General features: G+C 36.4%; 1 protein-coding gene across 3 annotated transcripts in view; it reads left to right on the top strand.

The window, feature by feature from the left end:
- Positions 1-23,246, top strand: part of shank1 (SH3 and multiple ankyrin repeat domains 1) — an 86,036-nt gene that overhangs the window by 17,729 nt on the left and 45,061 nt on the right. For all 3 annotated transcript variants that reach the window (XM_032586787.1, XM_032586786.1, XM_032586785.1), the window contains exons 2-5: positions 8,821-9,366; positions 20,643-20,846; positions 22,157-22,228; positions 22,312-22,420. In XM_032586787.1, the coding sequence (XP_032442678.1) occupies positions 8,872-9,366; positions 20,643-20,846; positions 22,157-22,228; positions 22,312-22,420 (880 nt within the window). In that variant the 5' untranslated portion in view covers positions 8,821-8,871. The remainder of the gene's footprint in view (positions 1-8,820; positions 9,367-20,642; positions 20,847-22,156; positions 22,229-22,311; positions 22,421-23,246) is intronic.

Here is a 23,246-nt window from a genome sequence, read left to right as displayed (position 1 = left end):
TTCGATCCAAATCAGGGGTTTTCCCCGACTGGGCGCGTTAACACAGCCCGTTGAATGTGACGGGTAGCCAATCAGAAAGCGCGGATTCCCCTCTGTGCTTTCTGAGGGGAAATTATGGAGGGGAATCCCAAACAGTTGAAGTCCAGCGGAGATGATACGTGGAAACAACATTTTGACATGCAAAGATTTTCTAGCAAGATATAGCAGCTTTTTAAGTTAATTATTCTTTAATATTAATGAAAAAGTACTAGTTCGACTGACAGATTGTTTCACTTATAACATGGAAAACGTTTTTAGACTAAAAGTACTTGGTCCAATTTAGTTTTTTTGCAGTGTTGCATTGGCTTTAGGTAATAGCCTGAAATTAAGACTGTATTTCCTTTAAAATCTTCATTTGAATTGATGATTGTGACATGTAGCTACCAGAAAAGCTGTTAGCATTGTAGCTGTGTTCTGTGTTCAAACCTATTTTCTTTTGAAACATCACATTATTTAACCATTTCAAACTGCGCTCCTCCACTGGCCCTCATTCTAGTTTAATAGCACAAAGGCTGGTTATGTAAGAACATGTGTAGATCAGGTGGTTTTGTAGTCCTTCGCTCGGCTGTCTCGGGTCCTGCTGATGTGCGGATCCGCCGACCGTTGGATCGGATTTCATCCAGAGAAGTTTCTGTTTTTAATCTGCTTGTGTTGATTCTTTCCTGAGGGACAGCTGTTGAGCCTCAGAGTCTTTGTGTGCATTAGCAGAAAGAGCGATGGGACGATTTGTGTCCATTTGTGAGTCGATGTCAAACAAGGAGGGAAGGGAAATCGGCCGTTCCAGTTTCGTGGCACAAAACTGGGGCGGTGTGTTCTTTGGAAGTTTCCCAGTGAAATTTCCTGGGGACCGAGACACTGAAAATATCCGTCTATATACACGCTATGTCCTACATAAAGGAGAGGGTGAAGCAGAGAGACGGAGCATACGGAGATTCGCGTGTGTTCGGGAGAGATAAAAAGATGAGCGTGGAGGAAGGTTGAATGTCGCTGTGCTGGTTGCATTTTTTATTTATTTTTTAAAATCTGTGTTGATGGCATCACACAGACTTCACTGTGACTGAAGATCAGTGGAACCGGGTCAAGACTCTGGAAGGAACCCAGAAAAGTTACCGCTCACTTCTGTCTCAAGAAAAGGCTTGAATGCTGCCTCATAACCCCGTTTTAGATGCTCATGAACTGACATTACTAATGAAAAGTGAAAAGTAGGAAAGTAGTGAAAGGAGGAACCAATAAGATCTTGCCTGAAGTAGGAAAAGGTGTTTCAGTTGAAATTAGAAACAGATTTTAAACCAGTTTAAAATCAGAAATCCTTTGACTTTAAATTATTGACGGACTATATTATAAGTACTGGAATTTAATAACTAATAAACCTTTTTTTGCATTTACAATTTCAAAAAGTGTACAAACTCCTAATCAGACCAGTAAATATATACTTCCCTCTTGACTTTCTAGAAAGATTCTTAGGAAATAAAAAGTTGTAGTCTTAGCTAATGTTACTTCGTAGCATTAGCTCAGATGGTTGCCATGGCACCCCCAGTGAGTGGCAGCTGGTTGCAACAGCTCTGCTCATTTCTGAGCTTTTTTCTTATTTCACTGTTTTTATTCCTTCTTATTTCTTGATTTAATCACTAGAATTATAAATCTGACACCATCATTTACTGTCATGCTGTTAGTTTTGTGGTTTTTACTTTTTTTTTGCTTGTGTTTGGAGATATTTGTGTGTATATTTATTTCTAAATACATATCTGCATTTTTTGTGCACATGTATTGATATTTTCATATTTATGCTTCTAGTTTAGTTTTTATAGTGTTTTTTTTCTACACTACTGTTTTTTTATTCGTTTGTTTTTCATTTCTCTTAATCGGTGGCGGTCTCCGACATCTTGTCTAATAAAAAACTAATAAAGTATTATCTTGCTTATTTAATGCTTTTAATTTCTGCTCTAATATGAGCAGCAGTTACCTTGGTAACAATGTTTGTTTTATGTTAACACATAGTTCCCATAAGCCTGAACCTGAAGTGATTTGCACCACTGAACCGCCATCTTGGTAGGCAAATGCAAAGCACAGAAAAAACGTGACTTTGAGACCAATAAAAAGAAACCATATTGACCAACAAGATACATTTATATCAACAAAAATGCTGATGTCTGGATCGATCTGTATGAGACAGAAAACGTGGCTTGTTTATTGTTGTCATAGCAACTGTCATGACGGTTAGTTGTAGATACCTATCAAGATGGCTGTCGGCTACAGAGTTCTCAGAGATATGACTTTACATGAAAACGTCACACTTTCAGTTGAGGTTTAGTTTAGCATTAGCTTATAAACCAACAATTCATGTTGTTTTATTTCAGCTAAACAATGCCTGTTAAGGCAGAAGCATTAACAGTCCAGTTTTCATTTTGGTGTTGCATTTTAAACCATAAAACATTCCCTCCTTTGTGACCGCTTTTAATTTGAAATGTAATTTAGTCAAGCTGGCCTGTGATGCTCTTAGTCTCCGTGCGAAGCTCATCTCTCTGGTTGCTCAGTGAGGTGAAGGTTAGCCGGGTTAATGCAGTTTGAAGCTGGTAAGAAGACTGAACAGGTTAATGATGTGACCTGGAGCAGAAGCCGTTCTCCAAGGGGAGTAGTCGCGCTTTTATTCCCCTACTCAGATGTAAAGATGAGCAGATGATTATCATTTGTTGGTGAGAGGCAGTGTCTAATCGCTTCATCACCCTCTTCATCATCACTCCAAGAGGCACACAAAAGCTCTCACGTGAAATGAAGGTCTTTCATGCATGGCTCACCACTTTTCTCTTGGGAACTGATTATCACTCTAATTTTCTGACCTGTTCCGGCTTAACGAACGATGAGTGGAATCTCTTCTAAGTTTACTTTTTAGGCCTTTTAGCGGCACCTTCATTTTCTCTGTTACATCCCCTGGGATCAGACTAATATCTGCCATGAAGATGTGAATAAGGAGCCAAAAAGGCTTGACAGACAGGACTGTCACGCCAGCACCTTTCAGGGGATTATTTTTTTCCGAGCGTGATGATCTAATCGGTGTGGATGTGAGTGGATTTCACTCTGTAAAAACACGTAGAGTTCTGTTTGTAAAGCTACACTCAAAAATAACAGAAATAATTTTACTTATTTAGCCTCTCATAAGAAAGAAGTTAACGTTACATTTTTCAAAGTTCTATTTTCACCTGTAATTTATTCATTATAAATTTAACAGTTTCAACTAAATATTTAATTAGCAAGGTAAATATTTAGCTATAAACTAAAAACGGGATTGCTGATTAGATATTTAGATCTAAACTAAACTTTAGATAGTGAGCTAAATAGTTTAAAACTAAATATCAAGTTTGATAACTAAGTAATCAACATGGAGCTAAATGTTAATATTTAGCTTCAACCAAATTTCTTAGCTTGCTACCAAAATATTTAGTTTAATGATGAAATATTAACTCACAAGCTAAATATTTAGCTCCAAACTAAATACTTAGTTAGTGAACTAAATATTTAATTTAAGTTTCATTACTCAGTAATCAGCATGAAGCTAGATGTTAATATTTTGCTTTGGCGTGATTTTTTTTTAGATCCCTAATTAAATATTTAGTTTGAAGCTAAAATATTTGGTTTACTAACTAAATATTCAACCTGCTAATTAAATGTTGAGCTTAGAGCTAAATATTTAATTTGCTAACTAAATATTTAGATTGAAGCTGAAATATTAAATTCCACAACTATTTATCTTAAAACTTAATATTTCTCTCACTAGCTAAGTATTTTAAAACTGAAGCTTTAGGTTGCTAACTAAATATTTAGTTTTGAACTAAATCATTAGTTTGTAAGCTTAATATTTAACCTGCTAATTAAATATTTAATTTGAAACTTACATTTATAAATTAATGAATAACATGTTGAAAATATGACTTTGAAAGAATTAAGTAACTTTTTATTTTTTTTCTTATGACAGGCGAAAAAACACAAATTATTGCTGTTTATTTTTTTCTTCTAAGGCCTGAATGGTGGAGCATTTATTAGCAGTGACATCAAGTAGGTTCTTGGTTAAATTCCCGGTCTGGCGTCTCTCTACATGGAGTTTTCATCCAGAGGTTCTCTCTGGTTACTCCGGCTTCCTCTCAGAGCCCAAAACTTGACTTTTTGTTGAAGTAGTTTCTAAATTTGCCTGATTGTGCATGGCTCTGTGATAGACTTCTATTTTCTGCCAAACTATGACTTCCCTACTCGTGTCTGATTCTTTTTCGTCTCTTTTTACTCCAATGCATTTGCTGTTGATTTCTTTCCATTTATGGCATTTAGTCATTGTCTTTTCTTTGGAACATTCTGCTACTTCCCTTTAACTTTTATTTTTAGCCACAAGCAGCATGACTGCAGGCCCGTCTGTCTGTTCTTCAGTCAAACTCTGAAATATTTTTGAATATTAAACAGCATCTGTGGGTTGTTTACAAACGGCCGCCTAACAGAAAAATCAGTGAGTAATTTTTTTAAATTTCAGATTTATCATTTGCAGCATTTTAGACAAGAAAGTGTTTATTTTTCTATTTAAGAAATTATTAGGATAATTGTTTTATTTGCTTCTTTAAATGTTTTTCTAATATTGTATATTAGAAGGCTTGTGGTTAAATTAAAAATCTACATAATTTGACAATTTTTAAAAATTTGATTAATCGATTAATTGTCAGAATAATCAATAGAATAATTGATTACTAAAATAGTTAGTTGAAGCATAATTTCCTTTCTTTTAATTTGATTCTAACAATGTATTTTATAAAGGCTTAAATAAAAGATCTGGAGAATGTGACAGTTTTTTAAATCGATTAATCATCAGAATAGTTGATTAATCAATAACTAAGTTAAGTTAAATGACTTTATTTAATTCCTAATCAAATGCATTAGCTGTCACAGCTCTAATTAACCTCCCAGGATTAACTCAGCATATGCTCAATAATGCAGTTTGTTGTTTTGATCCCTGTGCAGTCTCTCTCATTGTTTGTCCTTCAAGTCTGGGACTGACTCTCCTCACTAGTTTCTGCTTTACTCCGTCGGCTGGCTTCGTTCTGCTGCTCACCTTCTGCATCCCGCACCCCGCCGCTTCCTCCAAAGCCTCTGCCTATCTCTGATTACTCAGCACTATGCAAAGCGCTGGCTTCTTCGCATTATAATCATCTCTTGTGTGTGCACTGTTTTCTGGTTGGTCAGATTTCTGACAGGTCTGCAGAAACCTCCCGGCTTCCCCCCACATCCCCTTCAGTTTGCTCTGACTGCTCCCGTCTCCTTCATTCATTTAATCTCTCTGTTCTGTCTCTCCTCCCCTGTTATCTCTTCTCTGTTATGTTTTACAGGCTTGCTTTGATTTTTATTGAGTTTTCTTACATTCCTCTGGTGGTATTTCTCAGAAACAGCTTGATACTGGAGGGCTCGTTAGCTTTGCTTCATATTAAAGTCCTGACGACTTGTAATGTAATGGCTGACACTTATGTTTATGTTTTACTTAATTCCTGCAATTAGGTGCTTCTATTGTGTGAATTGTATACCCTTAATATGCTCGAAACTCCAGAAAATCACCTAACTAGGCCTGCAACTAATTAATTTTATTGATTAATCGATTGATTGGATTAAAAAGTTGGCATATTCTGTGGATTTTTCATTTAACCAACTTGGATTTTTTTATTCAATATTTAAAATACATGAAAACATGCTCTAGGATTTATCCAACATGATGTAAATGCGTTATCTAAAACAAAATAGAGACCAGAAATAATCTGAAGTAACCCTAGCAAACTTCTGAAAAGGAAGTAACATTTCCCTGCATGTGTGCAGAGTAGATATAACGTCTCTTCCTTTAAAAAAATAAAATAAATCATCCACTCTGGCCCCCTCAGAGCCAAAAAGTCACTTCAGAGTGAGGCAGACTACCGATCAGTCCCTGAAGGCCTCTTCTTGGCTCGGTGCAGCGCATCAGGATCCTCAGAACCGAACAGCTGAATAACAAACAGTCTCAATCCTTCACGGAGGATCGACCAATCAGAAACGAGATGTCAGAAATATCTGCAGAGGAAAACTGAAAACGTAAACGAGGAAGCCTCTAATTTGATGTAATTACACAAATTTATTCAAGTAGCTGTAATTACAAACCACTTTGCAGCTTTGCATTTTCCATGCAGATGTAAAAATGTTTCATCACTGATCTGGAACTGAGACATGACGGTTCCTTACTTAAACATTCAGCTTCCTCATTGTGAGCAATAATGAGGAGATTTTAAATTGAAATGGACTTTTGATGAGCCGTTTTGAAACATGAAATTGTGCCAATGCAATTCTTTTTGTTGTTAGAACCAAGGATTTAGCTACTACTGAAGGAAAACCTTCTTTTGAGCTGATTTTTGGCTAGAAAAGTGGTCTGACGGTTCATTCTCCACAGTGCTGGAGGGGATTCTGCATGTCTGGGGCCTTGAAGGTGAGAATTAGCGGCACAAAAAGGTTCATCTATACATATGAAGTGTGAATAGTGTGTTATTATGTTGTGAGGGTTGGCAGGGTTGTCTGTTCACATGGAGACCAGAGTTTCTGCTCTGGTCTGGTGGTTATCTGCATCACTAAAGGCTTTCGGAAGATGGAAGAAAGAAATCCTTTATTGTCCTTCGGGGGGAAATGTTGATTTAACAGCATGAAAGTAACAGGCAATCAAGAAAATAAAAAGTCGTAGTTAATTTCCACCTAGAGATTCAAATTTTGAGATTAATTTCAGATATTGTCTAGAAAAAAAATAATAATTCAGAGAAGAAAAATTTTTTTTTAAATGTTAAACTTTTGAAACTGAATATTTTTCTAGACATTTTCTGAGATTAATCTAAAAAAAAATTACGTTTTTTTCTAGTAAAATTTTGACTTTTACAACTCAGAAACTTCCCTATGTTTTTCTAGAAAATTTAGGAGATTCAAGTATTAGATTTTATTTTACATCAAAAAATAATTTTTTAAACTTTACTAAATTTTTAAGTGTTTTCTAGAAAAATTCTGAGATTGAAGTAATAAAATTAAAGTTTTTACTTTTACAACTCACAAACTTACCAATTTTTTTTACAAAAATTTAGATTTTTCCATCAAATCTTTGAATTTTCAAATTTATTTGAAATTTCACATTTGAATTAGAAAATTTTCTAGAAATTTGTTTTTCTAGAATTTTTTTCTTGAAAAAACTTCTAGAAGTGTTTCTAGAAGAAGTTGTTCTCAAACTTCTAGAATTTTTTGAGATCAATCTAAGAAAAGTAGTTTTTCAAGCAAATGTTTGACTTTTCAAACTCAGAAATTTAAAATTTCCATTTAGAAAATTTCTGAGAAAAAAGCTCAACATCTGAAATTTTGCTAGCATTTTTTTTTTTCAAACTCAGAAATTTACCAATTTTTTCTGGAATATTTCTGAGATTCATTTGAATCTTTTTAATAGCAAATGCTCTATTTTTGGAGGCTGCAAATGTACTTGTTTTTTTCTAGAGAATATCTGAGATTAATCTCAAACTTTGTAGAAATTAAATTCATTTTTTTCTGGCCATAATGTCTCTAATACGCCGTTGCACTCGACTGCCTGTTACTTTGATGCGTTCCAAGTCTTTGCCTTCCAGCTGCTTCCTCACTAATTTCCAGCTCAGTTTTGTTTCTGTGACAATGACAGCATATTGTCTTGTTTGTGTTCTCAAAATGGGAAGGAAAAGGAAACCAGAAAACAGAACAACTGTCTAAAGCAGATGAAAAGCATTTATTTCAACACCTCCTCCGGCCTGACAGAGACTGAAGTGATTCAGCTTCCGTCAGCTGCTCATCTGCTGCATTTCCAATCATTTTATCTGTCTGTTAAAATGCTTTGTTGGATTTTTATAGTTCCGGTGAAAGAAAAGGGAACAAATTGTCTTTTTTAATGTGTAGACACTGGCTTATACCTGGGGTTACAGCCACAAACCTAAATGTATTTTTATGAGATTTTATGTGGTTTATAAACACAAAGAAGTGCATAAATGTGACATGGAAGGAAAGTGAAACAGGATGAAAATCTGAAAAGTTTGTTGTCAAAAAGTGAAATGTGTGTTTCCTTTGGTAATTTGTAAAACTGACTTCCATCTGCCATAAAAATAGACTTATGACTCTCCCACCTGAGCTGTGAATCTGTGCAGCTCCTCCACGGTTACCATTAGTTTGAATCTCTCAGACTTTAACAAAACAGCTGGATTTATACTGAGAATACATTAAATAAAGGTGAATTCAATACACGGTTTAGGCACAAATAGTAGCAACGAGCTGCGCACGTGTTTGAAGGATTTGAGTAAACAGGATTGAATATAAAATAGAGACTGATACAGAAATGTCCGGCTAAAATTGGTCAATAGGGATTAATGTTAATGCTGATATTTCATTTATCCCTATTTTAAATATACACAATTTTTAGAGTCATATCATTTTAGAGCTCGTATAGCATTTATGCTTTCTTTCAGTTTCAAAATTATTTTTCAGTTTCAATTTATTTTTTCCAGTTTTAAAATTGTTTTTGCTTCAAAATTATTTTTCAGTCTGAAATATATATTTTTTGAGTTTCAAGAGAATTTTGTTGAGCAAACATTTTGGCCCCAATTTAGCTCCGTAGTGACTGGCTTGTTGGTGGAAACCTTTCAGAATAATTCCTCACTCAAACCTTAAGTCGTCATCTCTCACTCTTCTTTTTTCCATCTGAGAAACACAAATAAACTTTTCTTTCTTTCTTTTCCCCATCAGTGTCTCTCTGGGAATGATGGTGTTGCCACTGGAACCACCGTCTTTGTCGCCATGACGATGCCATTCAGCCCCCTGTCCAGCGACGAGGAGCAACAAAGGATGCTGGGAAACAGCAGACATCTCTATCCTGGGGCAGAAGACGAGGAGGAGGAGGAGGAAGAGGAAGAAGAAGAGATGGAAGAGGACGAACGCGACGAGGACGGGGAGGAAGAGGAGAATGGCGAGCTGGAAGGAGAGGAAGACGATGATGACGAGGAGATGGTGGAGGAGGTCAGGCGAGGAGGCATCCCTCGGATCGGGAGAGGCGAGGGACACAGACAGTCGGGCAAACCGGCGGGACGACCCGGCGGGGATCGACAGATGAGGCCAGGAAACCCGGGACACGCCGCCAACCCGTACTCGGCCAATCCCGGACCCACGCACCAAGCAGCAGCCAATCAGCAGCAGAGGAGGCTGAAGGAGCGCACTGCCAACTCAGTGCCATCTGAAGACACCCACATCGCCATGATGGTGTTTCGCATCGGCATCCCAGACATAAAGCAAACGGTCAGTTCAGTCCACACACAGAACAGGAGCACTCAAAACCAAGATGGCGTCCCAAGTCATACAATAACTAATAACATCAGTTTATTATCACTTCTTCAGCTCAGAAAGGAGATACACACAATCAAAATGTTGGAAATCTTCTTAAAGCTGCAACAAGTATTTCTTTGCATATTTGTTGGAACTGTCACAATGTCATGACAGAATGGTATGAGAGACAATCTGGAAAAAAATCGAGCTCCTCTGTCTTCCCAGTGCTAAATAGAAACAACCAATCAGAGCCAGTAGGTGGGATTTAGCACTGTCAATCACTCTCTGTGTGGGGCTGCTAATCAGGCTAGTTAGCATAGCCACTGGGGATGGTGGATAGACGGTTTTCCTCTTAAGGTCAGTTGTTTAATACATTTAGCAGCAAGTGCGTGAGGTTGATTGACGGCGCAAAGATGCGCTTCCTCGCTCCGATTGGTTGTTTTTGGTCGGGAGCTGTACTTTTATTCAGACGCCAACAGTATCTCAAGGAGGAAGTGGAGAAGATTGATCTTTTCATAGATTATCTGTCTTTATCAGTAAAAGACCATGAGCCATTTCTCACAACCAAAACTGGTTGCATTTACCCAGAATGCCCTGCACTGTAGGCCACTTCCTGCTTTTGGAGCAGTCTCCGCTTTTTATTCGAACCACACCAGAGTTCACTTCAACCCAGTGCTCGACAATAAATCAATACGAATACACATTGCGATAGACATGTGATCAATATCAATAGACAACACATCTGACTGAATATTCAATAATTTCTCTTAACTCAAACCCAGAACTGCACAGCATTCGGGGAAATGTAGACAGAGGAAATACTTTAGCTGCTCAACCTAAGAAAGGTTGGTGGAATTCACTCACTCTTTTGGTTACCTAGCAACTCACTCGTTCTTTGGTTACCTAGCAACAGCCTACTGAGTAACTGGCACAGCAGCAGTTTAAAGTTCTGTCACTTTGTCTGATAACTGCTTAAGATTTTTTTTTTTTACATTTACATTTACATAGAGTGAAAACTGGATAAAACAGGAAAGGCAAGGCACCAGTTTGACAGTATTTCAGATATTTAAAACAAAAACCTAATCAATAATTATTGATATCAATGGATATGAAACGCTGATACGTTTTTCAGCTGTATTGCTCAGCCCTACATCAACTGAAACCTAGGTTAGTAGGCAGACCAGAGTTCGATTGCGACTTCACACCTCCCCAAACCAAGATGACTTTCTAGACAAACAAACTGCAGTTGGATTAAAGCAGACTAAACAGGGCTGGTGTGAATGCACCCTAAAGTTACTGTATTCCATCAAATGTGCAAAGAAAAACTCAAAGTCTGAGGGAACATTTTTGGATTATTCCATCAGCAGCTGCTAAAACACATAAAAGACTTTTCAAGGTGACCTAGCTTCAGGAAAGAGAAGATGAAATGTTTAAAAGAGCCATCTGGATGGGAGGAAGTTGATCCTAAAACTGTAGCAGTAGGGGATTAGGAAGGAGTAAAAAACGAGAGAGAAGAGGGTGAAGGAGAGGAAGTGTAGCCACTTGGTCGATGTTGCCAAAGAGCTTTTTAAACGTTGCAGTGAAAAGCCCTTCTTTTCGGGGAGCGACTGGCTTTCAGAGGCCTGACGTCACGGCGGAGCAAGTTGGAGATGCATCTGCCTCCATGTTCACAAACAAACGCTTCCTGCATTTCCCCACTGCTCTCGTCTCTCTGATGATGAGGGATTTCTTTCCGCTGAATTATGGCTGGAGGCTAACCTCCGCTCATAATTGAATCACGGAGTGCTGAGAATTGTGGAGAAAGAAAGAAAAGTGTTGCTCATCTGTAGATGAAAGCTGACCACCTTTGAGTTTGACGAGCTGAAGGTTACGTTCCTCTGGGATGTGTTCATCAGCTAACTTACAAAGAAGCAAAAGCATATTTTAGATTTACCATCCCGGTGCATCATAAATGCCTCACTGAGCACCTCTTTCCTCTGGCTGCTGTGTGATTTATTATTGATCTGATCGCTGGATGCTTGCAGCAGTGCCTGGCTAGTTGTGTGTGTGCTCAACGTATTTAAACCCAGCCATAAATAATTCACCTTTCTCTGTTTATTGTAACAAATCGGCTTTAAATTTAAGTCATAAATGTGAGGTTAAGTCCAAGATGTGAGCTTTGGCTCGGGGTTGAACTCCAGAAATCAGATGAACTGTCACAAACAACGAGCTGCAGGCAAAGATGGATGGAAGCAGATGGCGTAAAAGACGGAGATAAAAGTCCTAAAAAGACTGAAGTAATAAATATCTCTTTAATTACGGTTCATTCAGGAGGTTCCCTGCAAAGACATGAACCGTACCATGTAATTTTGGTCTAGTTTATAGTAGAAATATCTTAGTACAGTTAAAATAAGACAAAACTAACTTACAAGTAACTTTTCAGCAAGAAATAGGAGTTTGTTTTAAGTAAATAATTCCCTAATATTGATGAGAAGACATGTTTCCCATGAGTGGCCTAACTTGCCAATAGAACTAGTAGTTTTGATCAATATATATTAATTATTGACTTAATATTAATTTCAGCTCCTATTTCTTGCTGAAAAGTTACTTGTAAGTTAGTTTTTGTCTTTTTTCAAGTGTACTGAGATATTCGCACTAGAAACTAGACAAAAAATACTTGGTGAGATTTGTGTTTTTGCGGTGTATTTTAAGTTGGTGTTTTCCTAAGTGTGGGCTGCGGCCCCAGGTAGGGCCCCCTGGAGGCCCTACCTGAGGCCCTACCTGGGGCCGCAGGAAGTTGAGGTCCCTAATTTCCCAAGAATTTGGAAAGAACCGGCAAAAATTTAATCCCATACACTTTTTAATCTTAACATTTTCATAATAATAATAATAAAATTTTAAAAAAGTTAAAATAATTTATTTAAATGTTATTTACGTTTCTCAAGCTAGCATAGCAAGCAAGAAATGCATTGGTTTGGTCACATATTTTGGATTATTACTCTGATAAATGACCCAGCGATTACACTTTTTTTTTTAGTTTTCTGTCAGACGTTTTCTGATTCCATAAGATTTTCAATTAAAATATTTTGTCAAAATGTTCTTTATTTTCTTTTATGCAAGATGTTTTTAAAAGAGTCCATTATGCTAAGTAGGGCTGAAACAATTAATCGGATTAATTGTGATGAATCGATTATTGAAATAATTGATAATTGTCAACTAATTTAAGTACTTGATTAATCGTTAACTGGAGTATACAAACTCTAAAAACGACAAATTGCTGAAAGAATATAATTCTCAGATGAGTAAAGATGCCTAAAATTTACAAAAAATATTCATTTTGCAATTAAAATACAGAAAAATTATCTGTATAAATGTTTGGTACAAAACTCAAGTAGCAATTTTACTGTCACCTGATTCAATAATTTAAAAAAATCTCTTATTGAGCATCTTTTGCTAACTAGTTATTCATCAGTTAATCCAAAATTAGCAGCCCTACAGTGTAATTCTGATAAGCAGAAAGGGCTTTTCACATTTTGTAGAAGTATTTTTTAGCTGCAGATGCATCCTTTGCTACAGTCATCAAACGTTCACTAAAGGAATTCTCTGTTGTTGCATTTCAGGAAATAAAATATTTATTTTAATATTTAAAAATGAAAGTAAATCGTCTATTTGCATCTGTTAATGCATTTCTAATATTGTATAAAAAGGATTCATTAAAAAATCTGCGGAATGTGTTTACATTTTTTTTATCTGATTAATCAATTAATCGCCACAATAATCGATTAATCGATGAATAAAATAATCATTTGTTTCAGCTCTAGTGGTACATTAAAACACCTGCTTATCAGACCCAGCTAAATAATCTAACAGCATGTTTCCTTGTCTTTCTTACTTTGAATATGAGGTAATCAAACTATTTCCCTTTCTCTCCGGTATAATGGGAGTTAAAACCAGATCCCCTGATGTTTACGTTCTGACTACTTTGTCTGATTTTTCCCTCTTTTCTCTCTAAACCTGCACCGTTTCTCGTCCTCCTCCTGCTTTCCTTCAGTTGCTCTTTAATGTCTGCTAATATGCCATCATCCTCCCAGTATATTTGCTCTGTTCTACATGTCAGCTAATTCACCCTCAATAAAATCTAATTGCTGCCTAATTGTGTAGTAATGAGACCAGGGAGCGACTGCAGATGTTATGAATTGAGGGAGGAAGACGTGGAGCGACAGAAAGCTTCAGATTCAGAGGATAATTAGTTATGTTTTTGTTTTAGGGCTGCAACTAAAGATTATTTCTGTTATCGATTAATCGATTAGTCGGATAAAAAACTGGCACTTTCTACATATTTTTCATTTTACCAATTAAGCCTTTTTTATACAATATCAGAAATGCATAAAAATCGTTAACAATATTAGAAATATATTAAAATACAAAGTAAGAAATTAATATTTAATTTACTAAAATGCAATAAAATTATATTTTATTGCCATTTAGTGAATTTGAATCAGATGGAGCTAAAACCATGCCTGTTGGGGAGTTTTGTGAAATACATCTGCAGACAAGTGTTTTTATCTTGGATACAAAATATATAAATATATATAATATATTATATTAATATAATATAAAATTTACTGGATGCTACATATATTTTGTACAGTTTTGGTTTAATTACTGAATATTTTATTTTAATCATCAAATATAATTTATTTTGAGTTTGTATGCTCCAGTTAACGATTACTCAATTACTAAATTAGTTGACGATTATTTCAGTAACTGATTAATCACGATTAATCCAATTAATCATTTCCTCATTTATTAAGTTAAAAAAACTGTTAAAATTCAACTGCAGCATTTTTCAAGCGAGTTGTATTTTTTATGTGGATTTCAGGGATTTTCATGAGTAATCTCAAATATCCAGAGCTGCATCTGTCCTCATAAAAGTACATTTGCCTTCAGTGCTTCAACACGCTGCTAGTAAAGCTGTTCGAGAAGAGAGGAGGATGGGAAAGAGACCTGGAGGTCAGGGTTTTATGAAGGACATCATTTTGCACTGACAGTCATGTTAGAATGGATCTGAGAATCAGGGCTCTATGCTAACCCTCTAAACCCAGAAAAAACATCTTCAATCTTTAGACAAAACCCCTTTCAAGGTAAAACTTCCCAATTTAACGGAGCAGAACCTCCTTTGTGGTTACTTGGAATCGGTAGCGGATTTGTGTAATTTCCTATTTCACCACTGATCAGGAGGAAATGGGAACATTAACATCTACAGACCCACCATTCTGAGTTATTATCTTGAGTTATTATTTTTGATTGTTGGAAAACTCAGAAAAATGGGAAAGATAAATCATAATTGTTTTTAAAATTGATTTTAAGAAAAATCGTGCAATGCTAAATTGCCCGTGAAAATACTTCATTCACTGAGCCACGTACAGTATGTTATGTTATGTTAAATATATATAAGAAAATGTAAAATATGAACTATATATAAAATGTATTGTAGAGAAATATATTGCAAAAATACAGTGACGCTTTTTGAAAATATGTAACTTTTTATGTAATTAAGCTCTAATAATGAAGCACAAACAAGCATAAGTCCATCCATCCGTCCGTTCGTCCATCCATCCATCCATCCGTCCATCCATCCAGTCGGATGACCCAGAAAGACTCCAGGGCAGCAAGGCTGCAGTGCTATCAGCTGTGCCACCTTGTAGCTCAGTAAAAGTTTTGTTATATCCAAAAATGGTTTGAAGTCTGGTCTAACTAGTAAATAATTTAGAAGTTATTTGTTTTCTGGTTGTTTTTTATGCTAACTCATATAACCAGCATGAAGATCATCCAGTCGCCATTTCTGAACCATTTTTGTGTTCAGCTCTCTGTTGCAGATGCATTCTGGCAAAACAACTTAGATACTCATGCATCTTTACTGCAACGCCTGTGAGACTGTAGAGAGGCATGACTCTGGTGTTACATCAGTCCGTAGCTGATGACACTGACATGCATAATCATGGCTTTGCTGGGTTTGTGGGCCTTGATGCTCAGCACCAGTCCCTCCTCTTCAACTGGTTGTTCATGTAAAAAGCCAACGGTCCATTGACTCACTTGTTTGCACAGCGACAGGCAAACGTTTGTGTGTGTTGCAACTTTGGTTCGCATGACTCTCCCACCTCAGCGGGGGGTAAACGCCAAACTGGCTGCAGGTTTATTAGATTGTCAAAGTCACGAAGACGCAGCAGAGTCGGCATTTGGCTTCTGAGTGTATTAAACAGCATGAAGCAAATGGGTTTTTCTTTTCTGTGTGACTAGAGATGAAGTCTTTGCAGTACGTAGTTGTAGAAGCTTCCAGCCACAATTTGTGCCCTGAAAACAACAAACCTATCCCCTAAAAATGGATTCTTGAGTGAGAAACGTGAACCTCTTGGCACTGCAGGACACACCAGAGCAGAGGTTCTTTGTGAATGAAAGGGGAAGTATTGTAGGTCAGTAAAAACAGACGGTAGAAATGGATTTCTGAACAAAGAAAAAGGAGCTATGTCAGAATTTGATGGAGAAAGATACAACAACTAGGATGTGGAAAAGAAAAAAAGAAGCAAATGTTATGATTTCTTATATATTTAATCGAATTAATCGTGATTAATCGATTATTGAAATACTCATTAACTCAACAACTACTAACCAATGAACTATCTGGAGTATACAGACTTGAAAAAGGCCATTTGCTAAAAAAAACAACAACACATTCAGAGTAGTAATTAAGCCAAAACAATACAAAAAATATATATTTAGCATTTAAGATAAAAACCTTCTTTATCTGTTAATATGTTCTACCCAAAACTCACTTGTCACACTTTTAGCTTCACCTGGTTCAAATTCTGTAAAAAATTAAAAAAGCTTAATAACTAATAAACTTTAGTTATCCAATTATCTACAGGAGGTAAAATGGACTTAAAAATGTATAACAATATTTTGTGGTAATAATAAGTCACAATGAGAACTATTCATTACGAAATATTTAGATAACTGTATGGTTGCACTGTGTGTTACAGCAATTATATCCCCACAAACACAAATACCGCTCTTGGAAAAACATTCCCATTTGTAGTATGCATATTTAGGATCCAGTTACAGGAATATTTATAATTTATGTAATCAAACTGCAAATTAAAACTGCATTTAACCAAGTTTTGAAATGTATTAATATATATAGATAGTTTCAGTGGAGAAAGTAGTAAAACTAGTGATCTCAACACCATAGACAGTTTTATGGGCTTTGAATATCATTAATTGGAATTTATCATGACAACAATGAATCAAAATTATTATCATGACAGGAGATTTATCACGATAAATGATATTCTGTGAATACCCGCCCCTACTGCAGATGATCAAGCGTTCACTAAATGAATGCTATTTTATTGCATTTTTGGCAACAAAGTATTTATTTTCTCACTTAGAAAAGGAATTAAATGATTATTTCATTTGCATATTTTAATTTATGAAGTGGTTACATGAAAAATCTGCAGAATGTGTAAATTTTTAAACCCAATTAATTGATTAATCGTCAGAATAATCAATAATGGTGAGTTGAAGCATAATTTCCTTTTAATATGATTCTAATAATGTATTTTTAAAAGGCTTAAATGAGAGACCTGCAGAATGTGACTGTTTTTGTAAATCAATAAATCATCCATATAATCAAATAATTGCAGTTTGGTTGTTTTTTTAAATTGATTAATCGTCAGAATAATCAAATAATCAATTACTAAAATAATGGTTAGTTGAAGCATAATTTCCTGTCTTCTAATATGATTCTAATATTAGATTTTAAAAAGACCTAAATAAAATGTCTGCAGAATGTGACTGTTTTTAAATCGATTAATCATCGGTACAATCAAATAATTGCAGAGTTTGGTTGTTTTTTTAAATTGATTAATCGTCAGAATAATCTAATAATCGATTACTAAAATAATGGTGATTCCAGCCCTAATTTCTTGGTGTATTTGACAGGAATGCATTTCCCAGCAGAGCTCATTAAAGGCTTCCCGTCCCCCTGCACTCGACCTGCAGGAAAACGGACCATGGGGATGGAGACGGTGGCAGAAAGGGGCGACTCTTTATTTCAGCACAGATAAGCGCCGGAGCCTCTCCGGGAAGGAAGACAGAGTCTGAGACGGAGACAGGCAGGGGAAGATGAAGAGCAGCACGGACAGAGAGAGTGGGCGTTTGTGAGTGGGAAACTGTGATCACGGCTTCAGGAGGCAAGACAGGATTTCACATCTGAGTGATATTAAAAACCCACCGGGGGGAAAAGAACTGGGATTAATGCAGCATCAAGCTGTTAATGTGAAGCTAGAAATCATATGAAATTTTTTACACAAATGCTGAAAGCATTATGCACAGTGGAATGTGTGAGTTTTAATGTAGGATTTCTTCTATAAATGCAACTCATCATACTTACTTCGGTCTAATTTAGTAGCACCTGCCTCACAGGATTCAACACTGGAATCATTTTTTAAAAACTTTATAGATTTAATTAAAGTGATAAAAATGATGTATAAATATATGAATTATATTCTAGCACTTCAACTAATGACTATTTTAGTAATTGATTATAAGTTATTCTGACGTTTAATTGATATTCTGACAATCGCCTTGCCTAAAATTTCAGTTAACCACTTATACAATAGAAATACATTAAAATATGCACATCATTGCTTAAAATTATGAGCTAATTTGTTTTTTAAATAATAAAATAAATCTTTTATTGCCTAAAATGCAACAACATGGCATTCATTTAGTGTATGCTTAATGGTTAGTAGCAAGGGATGCATCTGCAGCTAAAATAATATTTAACATCGACATGTGACGGTATTTGTTTTGATTAACTGATTAATGATGGATGCAAAAGGTGCTTAAAATGAGAATTTTGCAAAATTTGAAGTTGAAACGATCCCACTTGAGGAGTTCTGGGTAGAACATATTTAGTGATAACGATTTTATTTTTTATCTTAAATACAACATTATTGGCTTAATTTCTGCTCTGAATATGTTGTTATTTCAACAAATGGGTTTTATTTAGTCTGTATATGCAAGTTAGTGATTAATTGATTACTAAACTAGCTGACGATTACTTAAATAATTGATTAATCACGATTAATTGCTTCAGCTCTAGAATATGTAAATTTACATTCAATTAAAGTTGTGCTTCAACCTCTTTGGTTTAGCTCAGAAAACCTGAATAATTTGCATCTAAAATACTATAATCTTATTGAACTCATCTGTTCTTCTCGTGTTTTTAATTTGTGAAAACATTAAAGTTGAAATTTTATCTCATAGATAAGAGAAATCGCATCAAACAATCTCGGTTCTGATTGTTGCAGAGGAGCATTACCTTGTCGGTCCACCAGAGGGCGCTCGAACTGCTTAATTAAGAGCTTGTGTGGCAGCTACAAAACGGGCTGTAGTGTGAGAAAAATCCAATTTAGCCGCAGAATAACTTAAGTTTTCCTGGAGGTATGTTCACCAGAAAGTTTGATGCTTCATTAAGTGCAGAAATCTCAACTTTCAGGCGCCGCTATTAGCTTGTATTAGCTTGAGTAGCGTCCCAGTGTGACAGCTGAATCCTCAGTATTCATCCCCTCCTGCTGGGACTGACTCACTCCAGCTTCTTTGATGCTACTGTAAATACGCCTGTGTGTGTGTTTGATGAAAACCTAGTGTAATACAAACATTAGGATTAAACCTGCGGTACTGTAAATCGTAAAAAAAAAAAGAGGAAAGAAACACACACACGCATTCACACAATAAAACCCATGCACGTGCTCACACAGGCGCACCATCGCCGTACCACATCCCAGGGAACACAGGGAGGTTTCTATGGCAACAAGCATCCTGCTCCGCTAATGAACCGGTTGCTGTGGCGACCGTGTCGGCTGTGCTCAATCGGAGTCGAGGAGATGCACAGAAAAAAAAGAAACGAATAATAAACTGGGAGCATTCCCTTCCCCCGCCCCCTGTGTGATACGTGTCGGGGCGTGTGTGTGTGTGTGTGGGTGGGTGGGTGGGTGGGTGGGCATGTGCGTGAGAGTGTGTGTGATGTTGAGACAAATGACACTAAATGAGCATTGCGTGAGAGAAGAAAGTGCGATCCCAGCATCTGGCTGCACTCTGCGTGGGCCAGATTCGTCTCGCTGCCGCCTGAAGGTCAGAGGCGGACCGGACTGGACCGGACCGGACCGGGAGAGACGGTTCAGAACACAGAACTCAACCGGCCGGGCTGCAGGTCCAGAACCTGCCTGAGCCCACCAAGCTGCGGCTCTTCAGCTGCATTTTGCTGACTGAACTCCAGAACCGCTGGGCGTTTTGGATGTCTGGAACCAAACCTGCAGTCACTGCGTTTATGAACTGCATGACATCTTAGCTTGAGCTCAAAGAACGAAACTACAATGGAGTTTTAGGGCCACACTGAGAAAACAATAAAAATAAATGACATTACAAGTCATAAAATTACAAAAATAGTTGTGAAATTACGAGAATAAGATCAAAATAATGTAAGAATAAAGTCGTAGCATTACAAGGATAAATCATATTACTACTTTATTCACGTAACGCTCCGACTTTACTTTATTAGGACACAGAAGTAAAGCTGTAATATTTTTTATTCTCATATTATTTTGACTTTATTTTCATAATATTTCACTCTTATATTATTTTGACTTTATATTACGGCTTTATTCTTGTAATTTTATTTCTTTATTCTTTCTAATACTCAGTTGTACGGAACTAAGTAAGTGTGACAAAGTTTAATATAAAAACATCAACATAGTAACAACTATAGCTAATCAAATGTTTGGTTTTTGGACATTTAATTTCTATTTATTTGACTTTATACAACCAATTATAAGGGCCAGACTGTGATTTTTCTTTTATTATTACAAGAATAAGATCATAATGGAAGAATGAAGTAGTAATTTAACAAGAACGTCAACACAAAAAAATATAAAAATTAAAATGAGGAATGGTGAGCATCTTGTGAAGTTATACTTTTATCAGTAAGGAAAGGAAAGAATTTTTTCACAGATCATTTAATCCTAAATGTGTCGGGTTTAGATTCAGGTTTAAAATAAAATGCATTTGTTATTAATTCAAAGTTTTTCCATTCATAAAACAATGCTACATTGTTTTCCATTAAGCAGAACTATTGATCACTGTCTTGATTAATCAGGATAGTAAACACATTTCTGTTTAAACGCTGAGTTCATGTGTTTATCCTGCAGAAATGTCTGCGGTTCAACCCCGACGCCACTGTGTGGAAGGCCAAGCAGCAGGTGCTTTGCTCTCTGACCGAATCGCTGCGAGACGTGCTGAACTACGGCCTCTTCCAGCCTGCCACAGACGGACACGACGCCAAGTTCCTGGAGGAGGAGAGGCCGCTCAGAGAGTACCCACAATCCTTTGAGAAAGGGGTGCCATATTTGGAGGTACTTCTTCTCCCTGATGTGCCGTACGCTGTGCTTCCTGAAGATGTCACTGCTGTTCTTTAGTACAGCAAAAACAGATTGGATTAAAGCTGCAGTATGTAGCTTATATAAGGAGTGTTTGTTAAAACTGTCACCATGTCATGACAGAGGAATATGAGAGAGATAACATCTGAAAAGATTGATTTCCCCCACTTCCTCCAGGAGCTGCTATTATCATCAGAAGAAATGAACCGCTCCCGTTCAAAAACAACCAATCAGAGCCAGGAGGACGGTCTTAGCGCTGTCAATCAACCTCATATACTTGCTGATAAATGAGCTAATGGCAGAGAAACAACTAACCATTACAGAAAAACCATTTATCTGTCACTATCAGTGGCTATGCTAAGTAGCCTAGCATTCACAACACGCTATGCTAGCAGCAGTGTATCAGACAAACAAGCGGGGGAGAGGATGAGCTGCCACACAAGATCATAATATGAGGCATATTCTTAACCAGTTAAGAGTTTCTCTGTTGAAGCTACAATTATCTGCTTAAGAAATACATAAGATGCCTCCATCTTTAAACTTTTTCCACAGTTTGTTATAGAGCTGGCCAATAAATCAAATTTTTTGTTTTTGAAGATTCAATTTTTGGAAAATCTGGATTTTTTTCTAAGAATGCTCTCCCTATCTTTCCAAAGTTCAGAGTGACATTATCGCACCCTGGGCAGCCATCTTGTTTGATGAGTGTATTTTACATTAATATAAATGCATGCCACACTTTTCTGATTTTAATTTCCTCCTCGCCAAAAAAGGAAAACTAGATATAATAACATCCCAACAAAAAACTTTATATCAGTTTGTTGAAGTGACTTGAGAAAAACTGATAGATTTTATATTTTAAGATGAATAAATAAATATTTATCGTGAACTTCTTTAAAAACTGTGAAATCCCCAAGCAAATTATAATTTATTCTTTCATTTTGTATCAATAATGCTTCATGTTGTTCATCTGAGCACATCTGAAAAACAGTGACTGCAGTTGTCTTTGGGGCTAGTTTTGATTTGTATCATTCAAAATGTAATTTGAATACTGACTTTATAAATAAGTAGAGCTGAACTATTCAAATGTTCTGATATTTACATTATGCACAGTGGAGGCAGTTTCTTTTATATTTTTTATCTTACATAGGCAATAAATTAAAAAATTGGCTTTACAATAAGTTTGTGCTCCCCATTTTTGTGTATCAAAAGTTGGACAGTGGTAAAAATGCTAATGCTAACAGAGGCTCTCCTGTTTGCTTTTTTTTCTGTTTCTGTCGCCGGTTTAGTTCCGCTATAAAACCAGGGTTTACAAACAGACCAATCTGGATGAGAAGCAACTGGCCAAGCTGCACACCAAGGTAAGAAATCCTTTATTTCTCACCTCTGATATCAGAACCGGACATCAGATCTGACAGTTTTAACACTCCCTCTGCTAATTCAGGCGAGTCTGAAGAAATTCATGGATTACATCCAAACCAGCGCTGTGGACAAGATGGCCAAGTTCATAGACAAGGGCCTGGATCCAAACTACCAGGATCCTGACACTGGTGGTGAGGAGAGCTGCACAGCAGATGTTTACTTCGTCTTTCTAACAGTTACACTGGATGTAGCGACAGCCGATCTAGAGAGAAAGAGGTGGGGTTAGCCGCCAAGAGTGTTTAATGTGGCAGAGGCGACATATTTACAATTTTTCTAACCATTATTTTTTTTTACTTTTAATCATAATGTGTCCACAATTCTTCCTTAAAATGTTTTAAATTCATATATCTAAATAAGGCCTTAAAATGTCTTGAATTCATTTAACAGAATGAAAGTTAGCCTTAAACACGTTAACCAAAGGGGTTTTTAATGGTTTGGCAGGACTATTCAATCCTGGATCGTCAGTTTTTTGTTTTTTTCTTTCCTCACAGGAGTTTTTTCAGACAAAAGTTTGAGTCACCATCTTCTTTGGTTTCTGTGTTTTTTGGCGGTTGAGGCTACTGCTAACTAGCTGCTGTCATACTTAATTAGCCGCTATTTGGCGTTGTTTCTTTTTGTGCATTTTTGTCGTGAAGCAGATATTAAATGTCATTTATAATGGTTTAACAGAGTTAAATTTGAGTTGGTAAGACCTACAGAAACCCTGAATTATCAGTTGTGGCATCCCAAGTACCCAGATTTATTATTGGAAAGCAGTAATTTAATGCATGGTGCTGTAAATAGTCTGCCCTTCAAAATATTGCATCCGGGAAGTAACATTTTTTAGTAATCTGCTTCTGTTTGGAAGCTATAGTCTGCAAACTGAAGCAATTTTTTAAATGAAGCACCCAGATCATTCACCTTGTGGGAGAAAATGTTTACAATCAGACAAAACAAAAAAAATAGTTGTTTTGTGCT

Source organism: Xiphophorus hellerii, chromosome 16 (genome assembly GCF_003331165.1).
Source record: "Xiphophorus hellerii strain 12219 chromosome 16, Xiphophorus_hellerii-4.1, whole genome shotgun sequence".
NCBI classification, from domain to species: domain Eukaryota; kingdom Metazoa; phylum Chordata; class Actinopteri; order Cyprinodontiformes; family Poeciliidae; genus Xiphophorus; species Xiphophorus hellerii.
This window is presented reverse-complemented; position numbering and strand designations above follow the sequence as displayed.